Source organism: Peromyscus eremicus, chromosome 18 (genome assembly GCF_949786415.1).
Source record: "Peromyscus eremicus chromosome 18, PerEre_H2_v1, whole genome shotgun sequence".
NCBI lineage: Eukaryota > Metazoa > Chordata > Mammalia > Rodentia > Cricetidae > Peromyscus > Peromyscus eremicus.
In genome coordinates this window covers 3,143,843-3,170,816 of record NC_081434.1, presented here as the reverse complement: position 1 = coordinate 3,170,816, position 26,974 = coordinate 3,143,843, and the positions used below count along the sequence as shown (strand labels likewise).

The window sequence follows — 26,974 nt, the reverse complement described above, 5'->3', positions numbered from 1 at the left end:
CTCACAATCCCGTCCCTCCAGCTTCGAGGAATCTGACACCTCTGCCCTCCAAGGGCACCCACAGTCCTACACACATATCCACCAAAACACATAATTTAAAAAAAAAAAAAAAAAAAAAAGAACATACCGGCCAGAGCTCTCTCAACTAGTGGAAACAAACCTTTGGGGTAGGGATGACCCAGCCAGGTCACTGTGTGGACTTGAACTGCTGGTGAGATGGTGTGGTGATGGGGGATAGACCAAAAGGGCACACCGCGCAATGGCTGATGAAACAGAAGAGTCTTAGGAGAAGCGGTGGGTCCCTGTCCGCTGTGAGGGGCGTCCACCTCCCACTCTGTGATATTTCAGTTCCAGGAGGACAAACTATGTCTCTGAGCGGTGCCTTCAGGGCTGTGGGCAATGACCCTGGGATCATCACCTGGAGAATTGAGGTGAGTCCCTTCCACCCTGACCGCTGGGATCTGAGCCTTTGGCCACCGAGGGTCAGCAGCAAGGGCTGGTTTTCCCAGTCTTGTGCTCAGTGCAGGTCCCCACACAGAACCAAGCTTGCCCTTCATCCAGCCATCTGCTTGGTGAGTCTACACTTCCAGTAAACATCTCGGAAAGACGGGTCCGAGAAACAGAACATAATCATCACATAATCATCGTCGGAACACTGGTCCTTCCCTCCCAGCTCCGGGGGTGGGGGCATGCTGTACAGATGGCCATTGCTCATCCCTTTACCCCGTGGGCTTGGTCTCCTCTGGGTGGCTCTGAGCTCCGGTCTGGGTGCACCTACCGGATATCGGGACACGCCACCTCTACCCAGTCAGTGGCGGCAGCTTGACCACCACAAGTAACACTTCCCTTCGCTCCGCTCAACTCCAGAGTGTGAGTCACTGCTTTCTGGCAAGCCTCTAGAGGCTTGTGGGAAGCCCTGCCTACCTCCAGTGTTTCAGACTCCCTATTTACTTAAAATGAATAAGGGCTGGCCAGGTGGCTCAGTGGACATAGGTATGTGCAGCCAAGCCTGGACCTGAGTATAAGCCCTGGGACTCACATAAAGAGAAAGAGAACCGACTCCCTCAGGTTTCTCTGATCCTCACATGTACGTGTGGCTCTTGGACACACCTGATAAATAAATGTTGAGAGAGAGAGAGAGAGAGAGAGAGAGAGAGAGAGAGAGAGAGAGAGAGAGAGAGAGAGGGGAAGGGGCACTAAACTGGACTCATAAAAAGTTATATATCTAATCTTTTTCATACTTAACATCCAGATCTTATATATAAAGCATACACAAGTATGGCTTGCCTTCCTTGGGAAGAGACAGTGCCATTTTCGTGTGAGGCTGTGCAAGTGGCCCCCCTAAGATGAGCAAATCAGGACCCCAACACACAGCCTCAGTGGCCCATGCCCTGGCACTCTGAGCTGTTGGCCTCCCTCCTGCCCAGCTCCCCAGACTCCCCCGGTGGCTCTAGGCGGTCAGTCAGGAGCAGAGGGCTGGATGCCCTGTCAGGATTGCCCAGAGGAGGACTTTTCCTGGACAGTTGCCCCCAACTCTTTCCCCTTCCATCGGCTCCTGGGGGCTCACGGGCCTTTCCGGAGAACTGGGGACAAGACCAAGAAGGACGGTGGGAGGACACAGGAAGTCACCCCAACAGATCCAGACCCAGATTAGGGGAGAGCTCCCAGAGTCAGAGCAGCGGACCTGTGCTGTGCTGGCGACCTACAGAGACGGCTCCTCCTCCACCGGGGCCCTGCCCAGTGACAGGAGAGGGAGGCTTTGGGGAAAAGGCAGGAGGGAGCACAGCCACATACTCTTCTAATCCTTCTAGAAAATGGAGCTGGTGCTGGTGCCTCTGAGTGCTCACGGCAGCTTCTATGAGGGGGACTGCTACATCATCCTCTCGGTGAGCAATGTCTTCTTCGTCCATCACTCCTTCCTCAGCAGGCAGTGCCCAGGCTGTTGGAAGCTCTGACCAAGAGAGAAGTGGGGTTCCCGGTATCTGTCTAGATTCTTCCTCCTGCCATGCAAAGCCCCAAGCTGACTGAGAATGGCCACCACCAGGCACACACACACACACACAGAGCGACTCCCCCTTCCAGGGTCCAAGCAGCACACTAAAGTGTTCTGGGAAGGCTAGATAAATACGCAGTCTGCCTTTGGCCACAAAGTACTCACTGTAAACTAGGTAAGATAGAGTCTATTGCTGGGCGGTGGTGGCGCACGCCTTTAATCCCAGCACTTGGGAGGCAGAGCCAGGCGGATCTCTGTGAGTTCGAGGCCAGCCTGGTCTGCAGAGTGAGTCCCAGGACAGCCAGGGCTACACAGAGAAACCCTGTCTGGGGGGAGGGGGGAGTTAGTGTTTATTGCTGTGATAAATGCCCTGACCAAAAACAGCTTGGGAAGGGAAGAGTTTTATTTTATCATACAGCTTGTAGCCCACCACCAAGGGAAGCCAGGGCAGAAGCTCATGGCAGGAACCTAGAGGCAGGAGCTGAAGCAGAGACACAGAGGAATGCTGCTTACTGGCTTGCTTTCTTGTGGCTTTAATTTTTACATATCCCAGGACCACCTGCCCAGGGTTGGCACCACCCACAATGGGCTGGGCCCTCCCCCATCAATCATCAATCAAGAAAATGCCCTACAGACTGGCCTACAGGCAGTCTGATGGAGACTTTTTCTCAATCAATGTTCTTCCCAGATAACTCCAGCTTGTGTCAAGTTGTCAAAGAATTAGACAAGACAAATGGTCCTATAATCATAGCACTTGGGAAGCTAAGGCAAGAGGACCACAATTTCAAGGTCAGCCTGGGCTACAGAGTGAGCGCTTGACTAGTCTGGGCTATATGCAAACATCTGTCTCCAAAAACCAAAACAGTGGAGCATGATGGCCCAGTCCTATAATTCTAACACCTGGGGGGGAAACCAGAAGATTGTGAGTTTAGGGCCAGCCTCAGAAAGTTTGGGCTAGCTTGGGCTACACGATAACCTGTTTCGTTTTGTTTTTTAAAAAGTGCTCTTTCTAGTAGAGGAAATACTACCACACACGGACAGTGCTGGCTGTACTGTTGTGTGGGTGCAGGGGACCTATAGACAAGGGAAGAGTCCCCACTTTAGGAACAGGCTGTGGATGTCCCCAAATATGGGCGAGCAGGCCTGTAAATGGGTGGGGTTGGTTCTAGCACCCACTTATAGATAGAGAAGGGCTGCTTGTGTGAAGGAAAGCGTGCTGGGGTCTTCCCACACCGGGAAACAGAGGTGATCGTGGGCCTCGCCTCACCTCCCTGGCTACCTCCTTAGACCCGGAAGGTGGGCAGCCTCCTCTCCCAGGACATTCACTTTTGGATCGGGAAGGACTCCTCCCAGGACGAGCAGAGTTGTGCAGCCATCTACACCACGCAGCTGGATGACTACCTGGGAGGCGGCCCCGTGCAGCACCGGGAGGTCCAGTACCACGAGTCCGACACCTTCCGCGGCTACTTCAAGCAGGGCATCATGTGAGTGGCCCCTCACAGGACGGAGCCGGGCACGCCTGTTTCTGAGGGAGGAAGCTCAAGGGTCAGGGGGGCCTTTGAAGAAGTAACCCGAGAGATGCAAAGCAGTCACGTGTACCCCAGCAGAGTCGGGTGGGGCCGAGAGCTGCGTGGGCCTCACACCTGCTGCAGGGAGTGAGGATCCGCACAGCGGCGTTTAGGAGCGTAACTGGGGCTGCTAAAGTGAATGCCCCGTTTCTCAGAGCTCTAAACCCCTTACACACCCAGGGCCCCGAGATCCAGAGTGTTTCTGACAGTGCGTTAGTGAGTGTATGTGTGTGTGTGTGTGTGTGTGTGTGTGTGTGTGTGTGTGTGTGTGTGTAGGCTGTGGTCAGTGCAAGCGTCCACCACGGGGAGAGAATGTGTACTGGCCGCGGCAGATTGAGTACACACCAAGCATGCACGAACAAAGACACAGACTGAGATGGACCACAGAATGCCAACTTCTTCTTTGTAAAAATCGCGCACACAGGCAGCGGGACACGTTTTACTAGAATGAAGAAGGGACATTAAACTGCCAGAGCAGGAGTCTCGGCAGGGAGAGGTCCAGGAGGTTTGCACGTGGGTGTGGGTGTGCACAGACTTAACATGAGGGGCGTGGCACATGTCTGTAACCCAAACTCGTGAGGGTCCCTCGGCCCGCAGCACTGCTCTTGCGGTTCCTGGGACTCCTTGTTATAACATCTCAGCTCAAACATCCCTTCAGAAAAGACAGACCCCTGCGGCAGCAGGGGCATAGCTGCATTGACTTTGCACATTTGTTATCATAACCCACGTGGGTAGAGACTGACGTCTGCATGTTATCACTCTATTTAATTCACAATAGTCTCCCCAACAAGTAACCGGGTTAATATTCCCTCAGTTATAAAAAGGGGGGAGTGGCCTCTGGGATGAAGCATGTGGAGACCAATGCCTATGACGTGAAGCGGCTGCTACACGTAAAGGGGAAAAGAAACATCAGGGCCACTGAGGTGAGTCCCACCCAGTGACTGTCTTGGGTCCGGTGCCCCTGCCCCGGCGCCTAAGACCACCCCTCTAAACGGCGCTGACCTCTCCCGTACAGGTGGAAATGAGCTGGGACAGTTTTAACCGAGGTGACGTCTTCTTGCTGGACCTGGGGCTGGTCATCATCCAGTGGAACGGCCCGGAGAGCAACAGCGGGGAGCGACTCAAGGTCTCGCTCTCTCTCACACGGGCTCCGGGCCTTGAGCGGGGCTCTTTGGGCACCTTCTGCCTCCGAGTGGCAGACCCTGTTTCGCAGACAGGCCAAGGGCGTGCCTCGCCCTGGGGCTCCTCAGCAGCAGGGGGGGGTGTGTGTGTGTGTGTCGCTTGTCTGCCATCCTGGTGGCTCCCACGGAAGGAAGTCATCTGGAAGGAAAGGGCACCGGGTGAGCTGAGCGCGTCCTTGGGCTTCTTTGGCAGGCTATGCTTCTGGCAAAGGACATTCGGGACAGGGAGCGGGGAGGCCGCGCTGAGATCGGAGTGATTGAGGGAGACAAGGAGGCAGCCAGCCCAGAGCTGATGACGGTCCTTCAGGACGCCCTTGGCCGACGCTCCACCATCCAGCCTGCAGTTCCTGATGAGATCATGGATCAGCAGCAGAAATCAAATATCATGTTGTATCAGTGAGTACTCAAACCTGGCTGTGGGCTGGAGGCGGCGGGTGGGGAGACATCCCCTGGAAGAGCCAGGCTCTCAGCTCGGGTGGAGGCGTCTGCCTTTGCTCTTGGGCCATCCTTCTGAGGTACGGCCCCTCTTGAGGAGGCCGCTGTCCTCAGTTCTTGTTAGCCTCCTGACCTCTGGGTGAGACTTCCTGTATTGTAGTGCATCCATCTCTAGGGATGTGGATGGGAGAGAGTTCGGGAGAGACTCACAATCACCTCCAGAGAACAGAGTATGTCTTCCTCTCTGTATTCAAGCTATGTCTGTCTCAAAGAGTCAGACTCTGTGCAGAAATGCCGACTACGGCATTACCTTAGCTGTAGGATGCTCTACAGAGGGAAGGCACAGGCTAACCTCCTTCTTCACCAGGGTCTCGGATGCAGCTGGGCAGCTAGCGATCACAGAGGTGGCCACAAGGCCCCTGGTCCAGGACCTACTGAGCCATGATGTAAGTAGAACTGGAGGGGACTTTGCTTGAGGAAGCCAGAAGTAACTTCAAAGGCAGACCCTGGGCAAAGCCCTCCCTCTGCCTCTCGGATCGGTAACCATGCTTATCCCTGGTTGATTCAGGACTGCTACATTCTGGACCAAAGTGGAGCCAAGATCTACGTGTGGAAAGGCAAAGGAGCCACAAAGGTGGAGAAACAGGCAGCCATGTCCAAAGCCCTGGTAGGATCTGTCCACGTGCGATACCACCCAAATATTCTGCCAGTGTCACCATGGACATGCACCATGGACATGTGCACAGAGCAGGGACACATACGAACTTCCAAGTACACAGACCAACTGGGCTACAAATGCAGGATTTACCTTTTCCAGCCGAGTGTTCTGGGCTTCAGTTCCCCATATCTAAGGGGTAATCCCTGTCTCCCAGAACCACTGGAAGATAAAACCCATTCGTGCCGGGAGGTGGTGGTGCACGCCTTTAATCCCAGCAGAGGCAGAGGCAGGTGGATCTCTGTGAGTTCGAGGCCAGCCTGGGCTACAGAGTGAGTTCCAGGACAGGCACCAAAACTACACAGAGAAACCCTGTCTCAAAAAACAAAACAAAACAAAAAATTGTGTAAAATACTCAGAACCATACTTGGAACACAGAACCTGCTTTTGGAAGGTGCTGTTCACATTGAAGGGGATGTCACATGTCCAGATTAGGGGACCAGTCTTCAAGGGGCATTTACTAAATTCTGCAGACATACCACATGACCCAGGTGCAATAAATGAACCAATAACTATGATACAAAAATCAGGAGACTTACATGGTAGGTCTGCAAAGTCGATCCATAATGGTCAGAATCGTGGTAGTCCAATGAAGAAATACCAACGTGTTCCCAGCTTCTGGTGGCAGGTTACTCGGAACCTTAGACAGAAGTGAGGTAGACACTGGCTATGATTCCCAGGGGCAGGGAGGAAGGAATAACGAGATGAGCAAAACACTCAGTATATGCCCTGGCTGACAGTCTCTTATCTGGGGGTGGGGCCGAAGGACTTCATCAAGATGAAGGGTTACCCCAGCAGCACCAACGTGGAGACCGTCAACGATGGTGCCGAGTCAGCCATGTTCAAACAGCTGTTCCAGAAATGGTCAGTGAAGAACCAGACCACAGGCTTGGGGAAAATATTCAACATTGGTAAAATCGGTGAGATCTCCCTCGTGTGTGTTCTTCCACCGGGGACCCTAGACCGAGGCACGCGTGTGTCGTGCTCACTCGGCTTTTCCCACTCCTTTCTCTGCAGCTAAAGTTTTCCAGGACAAGTTTGATGTGACTCTCCTACACACCAAGCCCGAAGTGGCGGCCCAGGAGAGGATGGTGGATGACGGCAGTGGGAAAATGGAGGTGAGTCTGGTGAGGGCAACACCGGCCTCTGGGGTGTTCCTGCTGCAGGAGGGCAGCCCGTTCTGCGGGTTTCTCTCTCCCCACTCCACATTTCCGTGTTCTCTAAGAGGCGTGGGGGTGGCTGTTTCCCCATAACGCTTCAGGAAAGTGAGAGACACATTCCCCCAATGGGCTATCACCTGGAAGATACATTTAAGCCATCACTTAAGTCTACAAAGACCTAGGTTGTATGAAGGGAGGTACTGGACCAGTGTGACCTATGACCCCTATCCTCAGGATTCATATCATGCAATACGATGAGCCTTCAAGGCAGAGAGGACCCAGAGAGGGAGGGGGTACTTGGGATGGCTGTTAGCACTTCATCCCAACTTGGGTTCTGTCAAACACTGCCCAGTTGCGTTGAGGTGGAATTCTCTGAACAGGACGCCCCCTCTCTGGGTGACTGTGTCTCCTCTTGTGCCCAGGTCTGGAGAATTGAGAACCTGGAGCTGGTCCCCGTGGAACAGCAGTGGTATGGCTTCTTCTACGGGGGAGACTGCTATCTGGTTTTCTACACGTATGAGGTGAACGGGAAGCCCCATTACATCCTGTACATCTGGCAGGTAGGCCGGGCAGCTCTCGGTGTTGGACCCAGATGCCCCCTGGGCACTGGGCCCAGGTCCATCATTCCCCTTTCTCCACTGCAGGGCCGCCATGCCTCCCAGGATGAGCTGGCAGCCTCGGCTTACCAGGCGGTGGAGGTGTCCCGGCAGTTTGACGGGGCCCCAGTGCAGGTTCGGGTGAGCATGGGGAAGGAGCCACGCCACTTCATGGCCATCTTCAGAGGAAAGCTGGTTATCTATGAGGTGAGGGCCTACGGACAAAACCATGCCTGTTCAGGGATGCTCGGGGCTGATGGGCCAGTGAAGAGCTACCGGCCAGGCCAGGGCTGGTGTGTGTGTGTGTGTGTGTGTGTGTGTGTGTGTGTGTGTGTGTGTGTGGCGGGGCGAGATGGGGGCGGGGACAACACAAGGCTTAGCTTAGATGTTAGGACAAAAGAGGAGTTTAGCACGGGACATCCAGGGGACTCTCAAATGCCTACGGTTCTGAGCCCCAGCCCGTGTAGCCAGTGCTCACGTCTCTCACAGTCTGAGCCACGCCGCCTGTACAGGTGTCATAGCCTCAGTTACCCACCCTGCGCCCTCCCAACACCACGCTGCCCCTCCTTACCCCCCGGACGTGCCCCTCTTCAAGTCCAAGGCCCACTTTTTCCATGGAGCCCCGGCGGAGGCATGGGCGGGCATCACAGTCACCTGTCGGGTTCCACACGAGCCTGGCATGGGGTCCTTCCCTTGCCATGGATAAGTCAAGTTCCCCCAATCTCAGCGTACACGATGGAGCAGCATCTATTCTGAGATCAGCGAGTGGCGTAGGGTGACATTCTCACTTAGATCCTTTCCTGTCAGCCCAGGAGACCCTGAGGGGTAAAGATGGTATCCAGAACGTCTCCGTCCACAACAGCCTGTTCATGTGGTGCTCTGCAGATCTGGCCTCCACTTTTCTCTCCCTAGGGCGGGACTTCCAGGAAGGGAAATGCAGAGCCTGACCCTCCGGTAAGACTCTTCCAGATCCAAGGAAACGACAAATCCAATACCAAAGCAGTGGAGGTCTCGGCCTTCGCTTCCTCGCTAAACTCCAACGACGTCTTTCTGCTGCGAACTCAGACAGAACACTACCTGTGGTATGGCAAGGTAAAGCGGCCGGTGGGTCCCGGGCCCTGGAGCTTGCTCGTGTGCTTGCCCTGGCTCCACCCTGGGCCTGTCGGCGAGGTGAAAGGCACTAAAGAGCGGGCCGGTGCGGTCCTCCAGCGGTGGACCCTGTCCCGGGTCTTCAGAGGAAGCATCTACGTTCCCCATTAGTCAGACCGCCATTAGAACTCGGTGCCGCCAGCCCCGAGACACGGCACGCACCCAGGTGCGCGGACGCTGGGTCAGTGTCCCCTGTGGTAGGTCAGGCGCCAACAAGGACAAAGTGCTTTAAAAGAGAATTCAAGTCAAGTATGGTGACGTGTGGCTGTAATCCCAGCCCTTGGGAGGCTGAGGCAGGAGGATTGTGAGTCTGAAGCCAGACTGCCTGGGCCTATCTCAAAACACCAAAAGGCGGGGTGAGGCGGGTACCAGCGAGGTGGCTCGAGGGGTAGAGACACTTGTCAACAACGTGAGTTTGATCCCTGCATCCCACGGTGGGAGGAGGGATCTAACTCCCAAGAGCGCCCCTCCAATGCCTGTACTCCAGCATGCATGCCTCCAGCATAAAAACACATCCCATAATGGATTAGTCAATTAGTTAAATTTTAAAATCGGAGGGAATGACTGTGGTGACACAAACCTGCAATTCTAGCTACTTGGGACGGTGATGTGGGAACATCTCAAGTTCAAGGACAGCCTGGCACAGTAAGACCCATGTCATCAAAAAACAAACAAACAAACAAAAAACAAAACCAATGGCTGGGGGAGTTGACTAAGAAAAGCGCCTGCTATCATTATTAGGACATCATCAGCGGACGCCACAGTGAGGCGTACACACGTGCACTGGCTGACCACACACACACACACACACACACACACACACACACACACACACCCCATATAAAAATGAGACGCAGGAACTTCCCGCACGTTTGGAGGGCTGCAAAATGGGACACACTTTAGAAAGCAGTTTGACAGTCTCTATAAAATGACACCCACCTTTGCCACACAACCCAGCAACGCTCCCCCGCGTATTTATTTATAGTAGGATAAACGCCATCTTTAGCGGCCGGGGAGATGGCGCCCTCAGTAAAGGGCTTCGCTCTACCAGCACAAGCATCCAGGTCCTGGCCCCAGCACCGTGAAAGGCTGAGAGCGGGAGTACTTATCCATAACCCGGCACTGGTGTGAGTGTGAAAACACACATGTACACACACACACACACACACATACATACACATACATACGTATATACACACACACATACTAACACAAACATATACACGCATAAACACATACATACACACACACACACACACACACACACACACACACATGCAAACAAAAGATTCCACCTCTTTAGGGGCTGGAGAGATGGCTCAGCAGAGATGCCTCTTGCACAGGACCTGGGTTTAGTTCCCTCATGTGGCTCACAACCATCTGTAACCCTTGTTTCTGGGGATCTAATGCCCTCTCTGACCTCCACAGGCACTGTGCACACACACACACACACACACACACACACACACACGGACAAAACACTCATATACATAAAGTAAATCTTAAAAAAAAACACCAACAAACAAAAACCTCTGTACACAAAGAGTTGTACACACGTGTACAGCACATTTATTCACAATCCTCTCAAATTAGAAGTAACCTGGAAAATGAGTAAACATAGGTATGTTCACACAATGGAATATTACTCAGCGGTAAAAACGAAGAGCCACTCATGCACTCAGCGTGGAAGAGTCTCCAATTCATGCTAAGGGAAAGTGTGCAAACGCTGAGGTTGAATGTTGCCTGCTTCCACTTGAGACAGCCCAGAGACGGAAGATTATTCCAGTGGAGAACAGCTTGATGTAGCAGTGGTCAGGAGCGCAGGACTCACTCCAAAGGGGCAGGAAATGGGAGACTAAGGAGATGTCACTGTAACTGCACTGTGGCAACAAGGTTCTGTTTTTAAGCCTTGTGGAGCCCAACACAGTCAATTTTACTGTAATTTTAAAAAAGTATGAGGCCAAGTGGTGGTGGTGAATGCCTTTAATCCCAGCACTCGGGAGGCCTCTAGAGGCAGGTGGATCTCTGTGAGTTCGAGGCCAGCCTGGTCTACAGAGTGAGTTCTAGGACGGCCAGGGCTATACAGAGAAACCCTGTCTTGAAAATCCTCCCCTCCCCCGGAAAAGAAGAATGAAAATTACATGCTAGGTTTGGGGGACATAGTGTTTGCTCTAGAGGCAGAGCGTTTGCTACGACGCATGTGCCAGACCCCAGTATTTATGACGAGGGAGAACTCGTGTGCTGAAATTCCAAGTGAAGGGAAAACAGAGGTGACTTCTGTCTGGGACCACTGTGGGTTTCAGAGCAGGCCTACCCTTTGCCTGCAAGTCCTGTTTCCTCCCTCTCCCTGTCCTGGGGCGCTGCAGCCCAGAGCTGACCCCGTTCAGTTTCAGAAGCCTGGCACCCCTCTCAAAGCGCCCCGGGTTTCTGACACCCATGCTCTCCTCACCCACTCAGGGGTCTAGTGGGGACGAGCGGGCAATGGCTAAGGAGCTGGTCGAGCTTCTCTGCGACGGCAACGCAGACGCTGTGGCTGAGGGCCAGGAGCCACCTGAGTTCTGGGACCTTCTGGGAGGAAAAGCACCCTATGCTAATGACAAGAGGTACGTGAACACATCAGCCCTGTATCCTTCACAGTTTTAAACATGACTTCTGGGCTGGGGACACAGCAAAGTCCTTGGGGTGCAGCATGCGGACCTGAGCTCCATCCCTCAGAATGTACCTTACAAAACAAACAGACCAGCAACACAGGCCTGAGACCTGCTGCTGGGGAGGCGGAGACAAGAGAAACTCTCAGACTTGATGGCCAGCTAGTCTAGCCAAATTGACACACTCCAGGGGCTGTGGAAGCTATGGAGGAAAACACCCAAAGCCCTCTGTGCTCCTATGTACACACACACACACATGGACACCCTCACAATGTGATTCCTACGCCCTCTGTGCTCATTTGTGCATACACGCGCACGCACACGGGACCCTCACAACATGATTCCCATGCCCTCTGTGCTCATTTGTGCATACACGCGCACGCACACGGGACCCTCACAACGTGATTCCTACGCCCTCTGTGCTCATTTGTGCATACACGCGCACGCACACGGCACCCTCACAACGTGATTCCCACGCCCTCTGTGCTCATTTGTGCATACACGCGCACGCTCACGGGACCCTCACAACGTGATTCCTATGCCCTCTGTCCTTTCATATGATTCATATGCAGGCTGCAGCAAGAAATTCTGGACGTCCAGGTCCGGCTCTTCGAATGTTCCAATAAGACTGGCCGGTTCCTTGTTACTGAGGTCACAGACTTCACCCAGGATGACCTGAACCCAGGTGACGTGATGCTCCTGGATACCTGGGACCAGGTAAGACACAGCCGCAGAGTTCAGGATGGCTGCAAAGGTCACTGTTTGGCCTGGTTTCCATGTGGCATCCCCACCCAGGGTGAGAGCTGGTGCTGGACCAACTCTCTAAGTGAAACATCTTCAGTAGTTACCAGAGAGACTGCTGTATACCACAGAATAGAATGATGTTTAAAACTCTCCAGCTAAGGCCAGGCGTGGTGGAACATGCCTTTAATCCCAGCACTCAGGAGGCAGGGGCAGCCTGATCTCTGAGACTGAGGCCAGCCTGGTCTACAGAGAGTTCCAGGAAAGCCAGGGCTACACAGAGAAACTCTGTCTCAAAACAACAAAACTCACCAGCTGTCTTAGTTAGGATTTCTATTGCTGTGAAGAGACACCGTGACCACGGCAACTCTTATAAAAGAAAACATTTAATTGGGGTGGCAGCCTACAGTTCAGAGGTTTAGTCCATTATCATCATGGCGGGAAGCAGGACAGCATGCAGGCAGACATGGTAAGACAGAGCTAAGATACAGCCTGGGGATGACAGCTGAGAACCTGTCACGTTGGAGAGCAGGATGGGGGCCAAGAAGGAGCTGCTGTTGGCTGCGTGAAGACAGTGAATAGGAAGGGAGGGGTGGTGACAGGCAGGACGACCGCTCTGGTCAAGCTGGCGAGTCCGCTGACTCGCTGGAGATCGACTATAGACCTGACTGTCAGGACGCTCTGGCCTAGGCGACTGTCTGGAAGGCTCAGGTGTACCGAGAATGGACATCCCGACAGGCCCTTAAATAAGAAGGGCTACGTTTGGCCATGCTGAGGTTCGAGGTACACGGAGACAGCATGGGTGTTTTGTAGGCGGTTAATTCAGGAAGCGTAGGTCAGGGGGCGAAGACTTGGAAGATACACACGGCAATTAAAATCACAAAGTCAAGCTGCTTCTAGAGCCTTCCTCTTCGGAGCACAAATGAGAGCTGAGAGCATTTTCTGTGGCTCTCACTGGCTGAGGGGATGGGCAGCGTGCACAGCAGCCCTTAGTCCTTGGTGTGAACGCACTGACAATATAAAACTGGCACCACAGGTGTTCCTGTGGATAGGAGTCGAGGCCAACGCCACGGAGGAGGGGGCCCTCTCAACTGCCCAGGAGTACCTGGTAACTCACCCCAGTGGCCGAGACCCCGACACACCGATCCTGATCATCAAGCAGGGATTTGAGCCTCCTACCTTCACAGGCTGGTTCCTGGCATGGGACCCTCACATTTGGAGCGTAAGAAATTGGGGATGCCGCTCTGACTGCCAGGGGGCTCGGAACCCAGATGGGGGAGGTGGGGTACTGACTCAAGAGCCAAGTAAAACCAGGCCTCACTCTCCCTCCCACTGAATCCCTTGCCTTGATTCCTCCTCTTTGGCTTCACCCACACGGCAGGGAGTCTAGTCAGATAATTCCAAGCTGGTGGGCAGGAGGCAGTGAGAGTACCTGTCTACACCGTATTCACATCCCTGACAGCCAGTGCAGAGTCACAGTGGGCTCGCAGGAAGAAGTTGGGCTCCTGACAGACAGACAGACGCCTGCTGCTTCTTGCCACCAGAGATTGTTGATCATGTGTAAAAGACCTTTGGACCTTATGCGGACCTCGAGTACACCGAAATGCTTTATGATTCTACCACGTTTTGCTTTTCCTGAAAATACACGCCAGGCCTCTTCCCTGTTATCAGTGAATACCTCACCCTGTTGTTTCTCTCTTCACAGGCAGGAAAATCATACGAGCAGTTAAAGGAGGAGCTGGGAGACGCTGCTGCGATCGTGCGAATCACCGCTGTGAGTGGGGTTGACCCTTAGACAAGGCTCCCCAGGACCTTGTCTGAGACAGCAGGGGCTGCAGATGCCACAGGGCAAACCCTCCCAAGTCTTTAAGCACCCCGCCCTCCTTGGATGCAAAGGGGTTTTTGTTTTGTTTGAAGTGCAAACTAATGAGGTGCTCTACCGCTGAATCACACCCATCCTTGGAGGTATTTTAAATCATTAGAAAAGCAGGGCTCAAGCACTTGAGAGGGAGAATCCTGAGTTCCAGGCCAACCTAGTCTACCCACGGCAAGACCTCCATCTCAAAAAAGAGTGGGGCGGAGTGAAGGGGGGAAGAAAAAAGCAGGTCTCAGAGCCAAGCTCATTTACTGCCTTCCAGAATATGGAGAGGGCATGGAGAGCCCGGCTCAGCGGTTAGAACACATGCTGCTCGCCCAGATCCCCAGCACCTGTGTTGGGTGGCTCACAAGAGATTGTAACTACATCTCCAGAAGTACATATTCCTCTGGACTCCAAGAGCATCTGAACTTGTGTGCACAAATACCACCCCCCCATATACATAATCTACAGAATAAATGAAAGAGTTTAAGGTCATCCTTGGCTACATACTGAGTGGAGGGCCAACCTGGGATACAAGATACTCTGCCTCATAAACCAAACCGAGAGAGAGAGAGAGAGAGAGAGAGAGAGAGAGAGAGAGAGAGAGAGAGAAATCTAACTTTATTATTCAGCTTTTTCTGCCTCTCAGGAGAGATTAAGATTATTGTCAGTATTTCTCAGAGACAAACCTCTAATCCAAATGATATCTGAATAGTTTCCAACAATGTGCCCACAGCAGCTCAGGCCGATGACCCCTATTTTAACAGCTAAAAGAGGTGGACCTTGCAGCCAGCGGCCTGTCCTGTGTGCCACAGGATGCGTGGCACAGGGCGTTCCAACATCATGTTGTCCTTTGTGCTCTGCAAAGTCAGACCCTAGAGCTAACGGGCTGCAGTGAGTGTCTTTAAACCGTACTTAAGCGTGGCTTCAGTCTCAAGGTGTTTAGCGACTGGAAACATAGGACCTAAATAAAAATGCCAAGAAAAGGGATGGAGTCAGAATGTTCAGAAGACTTGCAGCAGGAGGTACGGCTCAGTGGTAGAGCACCTGCCAAGCACACACGAGACTGGGTTCATATCCCAGTGCTACATAAAGACCTAAGTGCAGTGTGTATGCCCACCTGGCTCTAAACACTCACAGGAGGCCTGCTGAATCAGCTTTCCGAGGCCGTTCTGACGTGCATCCAAGTTTGGGGACCACCGTCTGAAAGACGATGACAAAGAGTGAAGCGGTGTAAGCCAAAATGTAAACCTTATACATGCAGAGAACTGACATGCCAGACATCAATCTTTGCCCATGTCTGTATTATTCTTACTTAGGACATGAAAAATGCAACCCTCTCCCTGAATTCTAATGAAAGTGGGCCAAAGTATTACCCTATAGAAGTTCTACTGAAAAGTCAGAACCAGGAGCTGCCTGAGGATGTGAACCCTGCCAAAAAGGAGGTACGCGACTGTGGAACTGCGTGGGGGGGGGGGTCCATATAGATTAAAGCGCCACGCTCAACAAAGGGCTTAGGGCAGTCTGGGCACACTGCAGGCACTCTGGGGGCATCTGCGCAACTGTGTCAACTGAAGCCTCCTCCGTGAATGTCTTCCTCTCTGTGGCCTTCACCTCTCTGCTGCTAGTCCAGTCCAGCCACCGTGCACTACTGTGAACTAATCTGTTTCCCCACTATTCCCCAAAGCATAATCCTCATTAACAGCCAGGGATCGCTCAAAAGCAGATGATACCGCTCTATTTAAGACACCTCACGGGCTGGCGAGACCACTCAGAGGGTAAAGGTGTTTGCCATCAAACTTAATGACCTAGGCTCGGCACCCAGGACCCACACAGTGCGAGGAGATAACTGAGTCCCACAAATTGTCCTCTATCTCTAAATGCATGCCCCTCACATACACACACTAAATAAATAAATGTAATAGAAAACTTTAAAACACCTCCCACTGTACTTACAGAAGACCCCAAAGGCCTCCACGGTCTGGCCCTGCCCCTTGGGGGGGTCTCACATACCCTCTTTACTTACCACCCTTCAGTCAGAGCCTGCTTTTCTAACCCTTGAACATGCTCACCCGGCCATGGGGTCTTTATGCTTACTGGTGTTCCTGTGAGAATTCACTGCTCCTAAAACACCTCAGAGCCGGCCCCTTGCTATTCAGGGTTCAGCTCTGGTTGGTCTTCCTTGACGGCCAGTTCCCCTGACGTTCCCCTGACCACTCCCTCCCTGCGGCACACACTTGGACTCACTGTCATGTCTTAGGTGTTAGTTAAGTGAATCAATATATTCATGTTGAAGGGACAGATGAATGAATGGGTTTTCCCCTTCAAAGAGCTGGTTAAAGGACTCAGGGTATTCTGTGACGTCTTGAGATGTTGAGACCGAGTCTTCAGCATCTAGACTCCAATGTTCTTAGAAGCAGAGGCCACAGGTCGGTTGGGCTTGGGGGCTCATGACTGTAATCCCAGCACTAGGGGGCCTGAGGCTGGGGAGTCACTACAGGTTTCAGGTCAGCATGGCCTATATAGTGAGTTCTAGGACAGCCTGGGCTATGATGAGAGGTTGTTTAAAAAAATAATCTCAACATGATCGCCAAGCTGGGATGATCTACTCAACCTTGCACTTTAAGACTTCTTGGGGTTTAGGGGTACAGGGCAGTGGTGGAACATATTCCCAGATTCCCCAGAGTTCCCCTGGGTTCACTCCCTCGCACCGAAAGTATTCAATAAGAATGGTAGTTAAGAGCATGAAGCAAAGAACACTCCATTCAATTCTCCATCCTTCCAAAATCAGATGTTTATAATTCATCCATAACATAAAAATCCATTCACTGCCTACGGGGCAAGGAACCAGGACTGAGTGGTAAGCTCGGCCAGCTTCTCCCACTGGCCCGGATGGGACTCCATGGCCAATGAACAACTTAGGTCTGTTACAGTCTTCCCGAACATCCAGGGCCTGCCTAAGCCACTTGTTCACTGTTTGTGGCTCTAGGGCTCAAAGCCAGGCAGGACCCCTTACGTGTAAGCAAGCCCAGAGCTACGTAGCTCCTCCACCTGCCCCAGGGCAGCTCCTCCATCTGCCCCAGGGCAGCTCCTCCACCGGCCCCAGGGCAGCTCCTCCACCGGCCCCAGGGCTCACTCCTGCCCGCTCGCTTCCCCTGTTGGCACTCATGAAATGCCCGCCTGCCTTCTCACTACAAGTTGTGTTTTCTCTTAGAATTACCTCTCGGAACAAGACTTTGTGTCCGTATTTGGCATCACAAGAGGGCAATTTACCGCTCTGCCTGGCTGGAAGCAGCTCCAGCTGAAGAAAGAAAGGGGGCTTTTCTAAAGCCAGGCATGTCTGCTGTCCGACCACAGGAGAGAGCAAGCACACGGTGCCAACATCAGCAGAGACGTCACGCACCCACTGAGCCTGACATCCGGCAGCTTTCGCTACAACCCATCTGAAATCCCAGCACGCCCGTTTCCTCCTCATCAGCCTTGCCTTCATTCCTTGGTCACTGTACACGAAAATGTTGACTACTCACTTTTCGGCTTTCGTGGCCTTTACAGAAAGCATGAATGTAGACAGGTTGAGAGAGAGAACCAGAAGCTGAGCTTAAACTGTGTAATGCGTCAGGACCCACATTTGCTTTTAAACTATACCCTGTTACCCCCAAAGCACTGGAATTACTTGCACACTCACTCAAAGGCCATACTCCAAATACCCAGGTCTACCACATGCCAGAGCATGTTCAACTTTTCAAATAAAGAGGCCACGTGAGCACATCGGCGTCCTTTCTAGTCTTCCAGGTTCCTTCTTATGGTGACTTCAGTTACTGTGGGAATGGCATTTCAGTGCTGACAAAGTGCAGAGGCAATGCTGAAGCTGGGCCTGGTTCACAAACCTGTAATCACAGCTACCAGCTCAGCCGGGACAGGCGCATAGTGACGTCATGGCCTGCCAGGGCTACAGGGTGAATTCCAGGCCAAGCTGAGCGACTTACAAAGACTCGGTCTCAGAATTTTTTTAAAGTGCACAGTGTAGGGCGGGAAAGATGGCTCAGGGGTTGAGAGCACTAACTGCTCCTGCAGAGGACCCAGGTCCAGCTCCCAGCCCCCACATGGTGGTTCACAAACATCTGTAACTCCAATTCCAGGGGATCCAATCAATGTCTTCTTCTGACCTCAAGCAGGCACCAGGCATGTACATGGTACATATGAATACATGCAGGCAAAACATTCATACACATAAAATAAAAAAAGATCTTTAAAAAACAAAAAGTACACAACAGTAAAACACTCATCTCGGCAGTACGCCTGAGGTCCTAGGTAAATCCCCAGCATCCAAAGCAAATCAATAAACGGCAACATTGAGAGCCGTGTAGTTAACTGAACCACTGTCGTTCCCGTCCTGGCACAGGAATGTCAAAACCTGCCTCACAGCTATGCAGGAATCCCCCAGCCCCAGCAGCCACACGCATTTCAGGGCACACGCTAGTGTATGGACCACTTCAGAGGGCCTGCTGTTGTCATCAGGCAGTGAACCCACATCCTCCGGACAACTCTAGCGCACAGCAACGTATGAAGTCCTGATCACAGGAGTAACACTGCAGGACACGTTCCAGGGAAGATGTCCAAGATATCACAGCATGAAAGCAGAGTCATAGGAACAAGACAGGGCGTGTAAGAAACTTAGGGACTGCCGGGCGGTGGTGGCGCACGCCTTTAATCCCAGCACTTGGGAGGCAGAGCCAGGCGGATCTCTGTGAGTTCGAGGCCAGCCTGGGCTACCAAGTGAGTCCCAGGAAAGGCGCAAAGCTACACAGAGAAACCCTGTCTCGAAAAACCAAAAAAAAAAAAAAAAAAAAAAAAAAGAAACTTAGGGACCACGTAACAGACTGACGATGGGGACTGAGGAGATGGCCTACTGGGTCAAAGTGCTTACGACACAAGCCTGGCGTGTGCGCACTCACACACAGTTTTTTAAAATTTCAAAAGTAGTTAAACCCAGTATTGTTTAAACGAGAAACTTCTACTTTATTACACCACTACTTAACAACTTCACCTGCGAGTCTGTAATTTCATTATAAATAAAAAGAAAAAAACAAATTCGAGGGCTGAAGAGGTTTAGAAAATAACTTTTTATAAGGAAACCCAGATGTAAAAATAAATACTCCACCCAGGCCAAAAACCTATTCGGCCTCCGCTGCCTCTTCGGCTTCCCCACACTCAAAGCGAACGAAATCCACTACGGACACGCCCTGGGGCTGCAGGTACTGTCCCAGTGTGATGGAAGGGTCCAGCAGGTAAGGCTGGGACAGCATTCTGGTCTCAGTCTCTCCTCCAGGCTCATCATCCAGGGAGCCGACGGAGAGCGGGGCCATGCCCACCACATGCTGCCCCAAGCGGCGGCCCACGTCCTGCAGGTTTTTGTTCTGCTCACAGGTCTCGCAGACGACCAGGGCCCCGTACTTCCCCAGCACCAGGTTGTGGAGCGAGGGGCTCTGCAGTGCTCCGTGCACGTAGGAGCCAACATAGAACCCAGACGGCACCTTCACCCAGGCAGCTCGCTTAAGAATCATGTTTTCTCCCAGTTTCCCTATAAAAGAGCAAAGAACAAGAAACGACCACAGGGTTGCGATGGCCGCGGTGGCAGAAATGGGGCCCGGCGTGCAGGGCGAACTTTCTGTACGTGCAGTAGATCTGCAATGAGACACAGACCCCAGCCTCAGCCCGTATTTAGGGAGGAAGGGGAGGAGGGAGAAGAGCAGAGCACTCCAGTTAAGGCGAGGCTGGCTGCCACGGACTCACCTCCAGGTTCTGCCTCTTCCTGGCTCTGTGACCTGGGGCATTTATCATCTATACAATGGAAATGACACTACCTACCTGTCAGGGTTACTGCGAGAAATAAAGAAGGTGACATATGCAAGCAGCATGTCTTGTGGTTCTCATGTATGGCGGGCACTCAGAACCTGGCTGTTCTCATCAGACTAAACTCAGGCTGAGAACTCAAGAGATTCACCCACCTACCTATATGTGGCAGAGTTGGAATTACAACTCAAAACGGACCCCAAAGCAATTAAGTGAATTTTCTCCCCACCAAGTCACTCTCTCGACACACAACCACAACAAACACACCCAACTCCCATCACCAACAGTATCTGGAAAGGTCTCTAACAAAAGCCCCAGGAGAGCCAAACCCAGTCACCTGACAGTTTCAACTTGCGCTCACTCATCAAAAGTACGATAACATTCCCAAAACCTCACGAGAACCAAAAGCAGATCTCTTTTTCTCCTTCTCCCCCAGGATCCCCTCCCAAGAGAAGCTGAAATAAAGAACAGGAAGGGACAGAGGCTGAACAGTGGAGTCTGAGAAGACACAGAGTTAGCCACACTTACAGCCAGAGGTCATGAAGAGGAAGATCAAGAAATCGAGTAAATATGAAAACAGCGCAGAGCTCTACCCAACAGTTAATTACCAGAAGCTGACAAGGCCAAAACTCCCATTTCTTCCAGGATTTCTTAACACAGCTGTTGGCCTGCCTGCTCACCCATGACTCACTAGACAGAACTATGCCTTTACTAGACACTGCAGAAGACTAGAAAATTCCCAGCAATTACAGCCAGCTTGCCTTCCTCCCTCCCTCTGGACATGGAAAGAGAGCAAGATCCTCCCTGAGGCCAGCACAGTGACTGGGGCGTGGTTCCCCGACAGTGGCTTCTACAGATGTACACCTCAAGGACTCACGATCTAATTCCGAACACAGATGATCTTAAACTTCTTTAGAAAAAATATTTACTTTTTTTTATGTGTATGGTGTTTTGACTGCATGTATGTCTGTAAACCACATGAAGCCAGAACCCCTCGGGACTGGAGGGATTAGAGGTGGTTGCTAGCCACCATTTGCTGGGAATCGAACCAGGGCCCCCTGGACGAACAGCCAGGGTTCTTAACTGCTGAGCCACCTTCCAGTCCCTTAAATGTTCTTTTTCACCTTAGTGAACGTCGTCTCTGCCTTTGTTCAGTCAGCACAGTGATAAAATCATTTTAACCAGCTGTAAACCACTAAGAACCATGAGAGTTAGTTTATAAACCTAAACTCCTTTATGTAATTCAGGATTCTGACCATACCGGAACTACAGTTCCTTCAATACACTAACAGGTTAGAGCTTGGGGATGGTGCCTCCTTTGGCTCTTCAGGGTGTCCACTGCTCCCCAGAAAGGCCAACCCATATTCACATACTCTTGCCCACAGAGGCATATGAGCTTGTAATTCTTTTTAATTATTACTGAGAATTTCATACATGTGTATGACATGTTTCCATCATATTCACTCCCACCACCTGCCTCCAACGCCTGAACTGAGGTCACAATGAATGACATTTGGAGGGACACCAAAGACACCAAGGAAACCAGATCTTAACGTCCACTTTCCAGAACCCTCGGATACTCACCAATTGCTAAGGCCAAGTGATCCTTGAGAGAGCCTTCTCGGTTGGGCCCGGCCGCAAGTTCAGAGAGCTCAGAGGAGTTCAGGAAGCCCTAAGTACAGGAGACAAAAGTGAGCTGGCTCTGCACCCCCGAAATCAGAGAACAGGCAGAAAGACGACCATCTGTAAATAGATAAAGCTTCCACGAAGCCAAGGATGTTAAAAATTGATAGCGTCGTCACACTTATAAATCTTACTTTCGGGCTGGAGAGATGGCTCAGAGGTTAAGAACACTGGCTGTTCTTCCAGAGGTCTTGAGTTCAATTCCCAGCAACCACATGGTGGCTCACAACCATCTATAATGAGATCTGGTGCCCTCTTCTGGCCTGCAGGCATACATGCAGACAGAACACTGTATACATAATAAATAAATCTTAAAAAAAAAAAAAAAAAAAAATCTTACTTTCTACTGCACTACCCCCAACTCCACTGGACCCTCATCCTTAGCCTACCTTCTTAGGATTTCCTGGAAACGGGGACCGGGATTTTACACAATCAGAAAGTATCGACACTAGCGGGTTTGGGGCGTGTGGCCAGGAACTCATGATGATGCCCAAGCAGGCGGGACAGAGCAGTGTCCAGCTAAGCACTCAGCTTTTGACTCTGGCTCTAGTGCTGAGGATGTGAGGACACATTTTCTGTTTTATTACTATTTGGGGGGGACAGAGTCACATTCTGTAGTCTTGAAAAGCTTGGAACTCACATTGTAGCCCAGGCTGACCCTGAACTCCTGGAAATCTTCCCATCTCCGCCTCCCAAGTGCTGGGATTACAGATATGCATCACCACGACCAGCTTGATGAGTATGAGTTTTGTTTTTTTTTTCTTAAAGCACATATACATGAGATTATTCATTGGGCAATTATTTCTAGTCACTGAATTTTGGCAACAGCCGGAGACGGGCTGAATAATCCGTGGCACATCCACACAACAGAATACTATGCAGTTAGGAAAAGGACAAAGAAATAGTGAATATGGTGGTGCATGCCTTAATCCCGGCACTTGGGAGGAGGAGGCAGGAGGACGAGAAGCTCGTGGCTAGCCTGGGCTACACAGGGTGGCTAACGCTGGCCAAGCCTGCTCGAGACCGTCGCAAACAAAGGACGATCTTTATGAACTGCTGTGAACTGTTTCCACGACACACAACAAATGAAAAACCAAGTCATGTCACCATCTGTACCAGAAATCAGTGCACATTTACACTTACTTTTGCAACAAAAATCACTTAAAAGTAAAAGCATGATCCAATGAGCCTGCCAACCTACAGAAGTAGATAAGAATAGGGGGTGGGGGGTGGGGTGGGGTGATGGGGGGCTGGAAAGATGGCTCAGCGGTTAAGAGCACTGGCTGCTCTTCCAGAGGACCCGGGTTCAATTCCCAGCACTCACATGGTGATAACTCCAGTTCCAGGGAACCCAGTGCCCTTCCTGGCCTCTAAGGGCACTGTACACACGTGGTGGGTTGTATAGTTAGAACATTCATACACATAAAATAAAAATAAATCTTAAAAGAGGAAAGGAGAATGGGATTCAAAGCTGGAGAGGGAACTCAGAGGTTCCGAGGGCATAATGCTCTTCCGGAGGACCTGAGTTCAGTTCCCAGTACCCATATTGGGCAGCTCACAACCACCTGTGACTCCAGCTCCAGGATCTAACATCCTCTTCTGACCTTTGTGGGCACCCAGGTGCATACAAACAAACATAAAATAAACTCTGTGCAGGAAAAAATAACGAGCTTCAGGAGGGATTAGGACGGGACCAGTGATGCGGCTCAGTTGTGCGGCCAAGTAGACCACCTGAGCTGCACAGAACCACCATGGCTGAAGGACAGAGTCCTGTCAGGCTGACCTCTGACCTTCAGACACACACACACACACACAAGTATAGAGTAATAAGAATAATGTAATAAAAATATCTTTAAAACAGTGAATAAGATTTCTCTTATCTTTTTTTCTAAGAGTTCTTTTAAAGACTCTATTAGAGTCATTCACGGGATTTTCTGATCAGCTGGGGCTGAAGCATCAGCTTGTGACTAACAAGAGACCAAGACCACTGCCGTGAAAGCTTTGCTTTACAGGGACAATCGATGCCGTCTGGCCAGGACTGAGAAATGGGCTGTGATTAGTAAGAAATCAGCATCATTGAGGCGAAATCTTCTGGGAAGAGTTTCTTCAGGGTCACCAAGTAAGGCAGCGAGAGCTGGACCCCCCAGCACCCACATAAAGAGATGGCCACCCCAAGAAGAACAGACCCCTAAGATGGGGAGTGAAAAATTCAGCCAGCAGGAGACTTCAAACTCACTTTAGTGTATGTGGAGAGTTGATCCCTTAGGCTCTGACAGTGAGACATGGTTCCCAGGGCGACTTGCTGGACCAGCTGTTGAAACGTTAAATTTCTAGAGACAAAATCCGTCTCACAGTTTACCTGTGGGAACAAACGGATATTGCTGTGTAAGCTGTTGACTAAGTTTCTCAGGAGTGTCTGAAGGTTGGAGACCAAGCCGAGACACAGAACAAGCTGCAGACGCAAGAGAAACAAGTGACCTCGGGTTTCAAAGCGGCAGCTCCTTGTTCTGGGGAGGCAGAAACCGGGAAGCGACTGTTGCCGTGGCAGCCAGTCAGCAACAACCTGCACCCCCAGGAGGACCCCAGAACGCCTGAAGGGCTCACCACAAGTTCACCACTTGCCTGTACTAGACACCATAATCACTTTGTCCATTAACCTCTTCCAGCTCCAAACCTTTTTTTTTTTTTTTTTTTTTTTTTTTTTTTTTTTGTGAAAGGGTCTCAGGCTGGACTTGAACTCGGCAAGCAGCTGTGGATGACCCTGAACTGATCTTCCTGCCTCTACCTCCCAAGTGCTAGAATTACACCAATGCACCACCACGTCCACTCTCCAAAGCATCGTTAGTATCACTTGTTTATCTCATTCCTTTACTGGAGCCTCATCTGCATCTGCTTTTTCACCAGCCATGACGCTCCAGCCTCCTCTAAATCCGCCACTTATCGGTCATCAATACACAGCAGTACGTTAATTACTGACTTTACAAATCTTTTTTCTTTTCTTATCAGTTTGTTTTAGGGGTCAAAATTTCATATTGTAGCCTAGCTGCCCTTCAAACTCACAGTAAGCCTCCTGCCTCAGCCTCCCAAGTGTTGAACTTACAAGTGACAGCCACCACACCCTGATGCTAGTTTCTAAATCTATCTGTTCCAGGTAACAAAGCTGCACTGGAGTCACACTGAGGAGAAATGATCTAGGTGGCCAGGCCATTTCCCATCAAGACACCTGGGCACTTCTACACTTAAACATAGGCCTTGAGAACTGAACTCCAAATATCACTGTGGTCTCAAACAGGTTCCTTAAGCATGCAAAGGGTCTACCACAAACCTTATATTCTAAGACACGGCTGTTTCACGTATACAGAACCCCAACTACTCACTTCTACTAAGACAGCTGCGTTTCCCTCCTGCAGCAGCCCGATCAAGCCTTCTTTGGTCTTCCTCCCGTGGAGCTTGGCCGCTTTGCTCCAACCCTCCTTCTGGGCCTGCTTGTGCAGCCAGGCCTCTGCCTACAAACGGAAGAGGAAGAGGAGAGCCAGTCACAGAAATCAGAAATGAATGGTCCTTTCAAACACATCTGGGCCGGAGAGATGGCGCACTGGCTGCTGCTCTTCCAGAGGTCTTGAGGTCCCAGCACCCACATGGTGGCTCACAACCATCTGTAATGAGGGCTGGTGCCCTCTTCTGGCCTGCAGGGACACATGCAGGCAGAACACTATCCATAATAAATAAATAAATCTATATTAAAAAAAAAAAAAAGATAAAATATATCCAAACCAGTCGGGCAGTGGTGACGCACGCCTTTGATCCCAGCACTCGGGAGGCAGAGGCGGGTGGATCTTGAAGCCAGCCTGGTCTATACAGTGAGCTCCAGGGCAGTCAGGACTACAAAGAGAAACCCTGCCTGGAAAAACAAAACAAACAAACAAATATATCCAAACCAACTGATTCTTTCCTCACTCCCGCATTCTATAACAGAAACCAGTCGGCTACTTAATGCTCTACACCTGGCACTGTATGTAGCCAGTGTTTGTACGACTTTAATCTTCACAACCCCACTATGGGATAGACAGTAGTGTTTCCATTATACAGACACAGTGACACAGCTCTAAAGGATTAATTGCAATGTATAAAGTTACGGGGTGTGTGTGTGTGTGTGTGTGTGTGTGTGTGTGTGTGCGCGCGCGCGTGCGCGCGCTGAACTTCAAAAATTTACACCAACACAGATCTCCAAACAGCAGCAAACCCCACAGCCCTCTAACAAGGAGCACCGTTAGTTAACTCTGGGATTCTGGGTCAACTGCTCCCAATGAAGTCGAAATCGAAGGGTAAAGCTATCGTTGAAGCCAAGTTCTTCTCTTTGGGCTCTGTCGCGTCTATGGCCCCCAGAACGGCCCTCGGAAGGAAAGTGCGAGGTCGAGCCGGAGCCCCGGGCCGAGCGGCACCTGCCCCCACCTGTTTGAGATCACCGTCGCAGGTCTCCAGAGCCTTCTTGCAGTTGACAAAGGAGTAGCCTGTCTTCCGCCGCAGCTTCATAAGGAGCTCCTTGCTGGAGGCGGACGAGGACACCGAGGGGCCCGCGAGACCACGCGTGTGCCACGGCTGGGACAGCTGCAGCAGGGCCGGCCTCGCCTGGAGGGAGCAAGGAGAGAGGGGTGAGCAGCCGGGAGCGGCCGGGGCTGGACAGCAGGCCAGGCAGGGAGCACGTCCGCAGGGCGAGACCTCGGGGGGACCGCGGGCGAGCAGGGCGGGGAAGGGAGCGGAGCCCGGGTCGGGGGACGGGCAGGGCACGCACACGGCGCCCGGGAGCGCGCGCGGGTCAGCCCCGGGGCCAGCATCCCTCACCGAGCGGCCGGTGCACACGACCGGGACGAGGCGCAGAGACCGCAGCAGCGACATCCTCTCCGGCAGTCGGACACGCCGGCCGCCCCGGCGCGCAGGGGAGATGGCGGCGGCCTACGGCGTGGCGCGAGGGCCAAAACTCCTCCCGGAACGTGTCGCGCGGGGGTGCTGCCACCTGCAGGCTGGAGAAATATACTCGCCTCTTTTTTTTCTTTCTTTTTTTTTTTTTTTTTTTTGGCTTGGCTTTTTTTTTTTAAAAAACACATTTCACGAAAGACCCAGCCCCTCACTGGGTGACACGGAGAAGTGGCACGATAAAGTTGTCACAAAATAACAACACAAGACATGTAGGTAACAGTTTGTGTTTCTTTATTTCCAATTTTCATATTCAGCATTTATTTAGGACTCAGGACAAACGGGAGGTAGGTAGGTGGGCTCAGGAAACTCTCCAAGGTCACCTGGAGAGGTGAAGGAGTTCCTTCAACAAACCGAATAAATAATTACTGAATTAGCAAAATATCTGCTGAACACCTGTGTGCCCGGAGTTGTACCACA

General features: G+C 51.7%; 2 protein-coding genes across 2 annotated transcripts; one reads left to right on the top strand and one right to left on the bottom strand.

Annotated features, from left to right (window-relative positions):
- The first annotated feature begins 365 nt into the window (after positions 1-365).
- On the top strand, positions 366-17,430 carry Avil (advillin). Its single transcript, XM_059245448.1, has 19 exons — positions 366-431; positions 1,812-1,886; positions 3,281-3,477; positions 4,376-4,484; positions 4,577-4,687; positions 4,936-5,138; positions 5,545-5,623; positions 5,746-5,844; positions 6,659-6,812; positions 6,910-7,010; positions 7,475-7,612; positions 7,697-7,855; positions 8,561-8,740; positions 11,255-11,400; positions 12,018-12,162; positions 13,223-13,408; positions 13,892-13,960; positions 15,364-15,489; positions 17,259-17,430. The coding sequence occupies exons 1-19, from the start codon at positions 366-368 to the stop codon at positions 17,370-17,372; spliced, it is 2,457 nt and encodes an 818-aa protein (XP_059101431.1). The 3' UTR covers positions 17,373-17,430.
- A 1,718-nt stretch (positions 17,431-19,148) lies between these two features.
- Tsfm (Ts translation elongation factor, mitochondrial) lies at positions 19,149-26,526 on the bottom strand. The gene is made up of 6 exons (XM_059245312.1): positions 26,423-26,526; positions 26,033-26,209; positions 24,958-25,086; positions 23,817-23,939; positions 21,482-21,569; positions 19,149-19,625 (listed from the first exon to the last, which is right to left on the bottom strand). Exons 1-6 carry the CDS (start codon positions 26,474-26,476, stop codon positions 19,219-19,221), a joined length of 978 nt encoding a protein of 325 aa, XP_059101295.1. The 5' UTR covers positions 26,477-26,526; the 3' UTR covers positions 19,149-19,218.
- Between the last annotated feature and the right edge of the window lie 448 nt (positions 26,527-26,974).

Bases quoted from the DNA above. Each gene is read 5' to 3' on its own strand.
- Tsfm (XM_059245312.1), bottom strand. From the start codon at position 26,476: ATGTCGCTGCTGCGGTCTCTGCGCCTCGTCCCGGTCGTGTGCACCGGC. The intron at 25,087-26,032 runs GTGGGGGCAGGT...TTCCGTTTGTAG, and splicing joins GCGACGGTGATCTCAAACAG to GCAGAGGCCTGGCTGCACAA. The intron at 21,570-23,816 runs GTGAGTTTGAAG...TCCTGTACTTAG, and splicing joins AACTCTCCACATACACTAAA to GGCTTCCTGAACTCCTCTGA.
- Avil (XM_059245448.1), top strand. From the start codon at position 366: ATGTCTCTGAGCGGTGCCTTCAGGGCTGTGGGCAATGACCCTGGGATC. The intron at 4,688-4,935 runs GTCTCGCTCTCT...CTTCTTTGGCAG, and splicing joins ACAGCGGGGAGCGACTCAAG to GCTATGCTTCTGGCAAAGGA. The intron at 7,011-7,474 runs GTGAGTCTGGTG...TCTTGTGCCCAG, and splicing joins ACGGCAGTGGGAAAATGGAG to GTCTGGAGAATTGAGAACCT.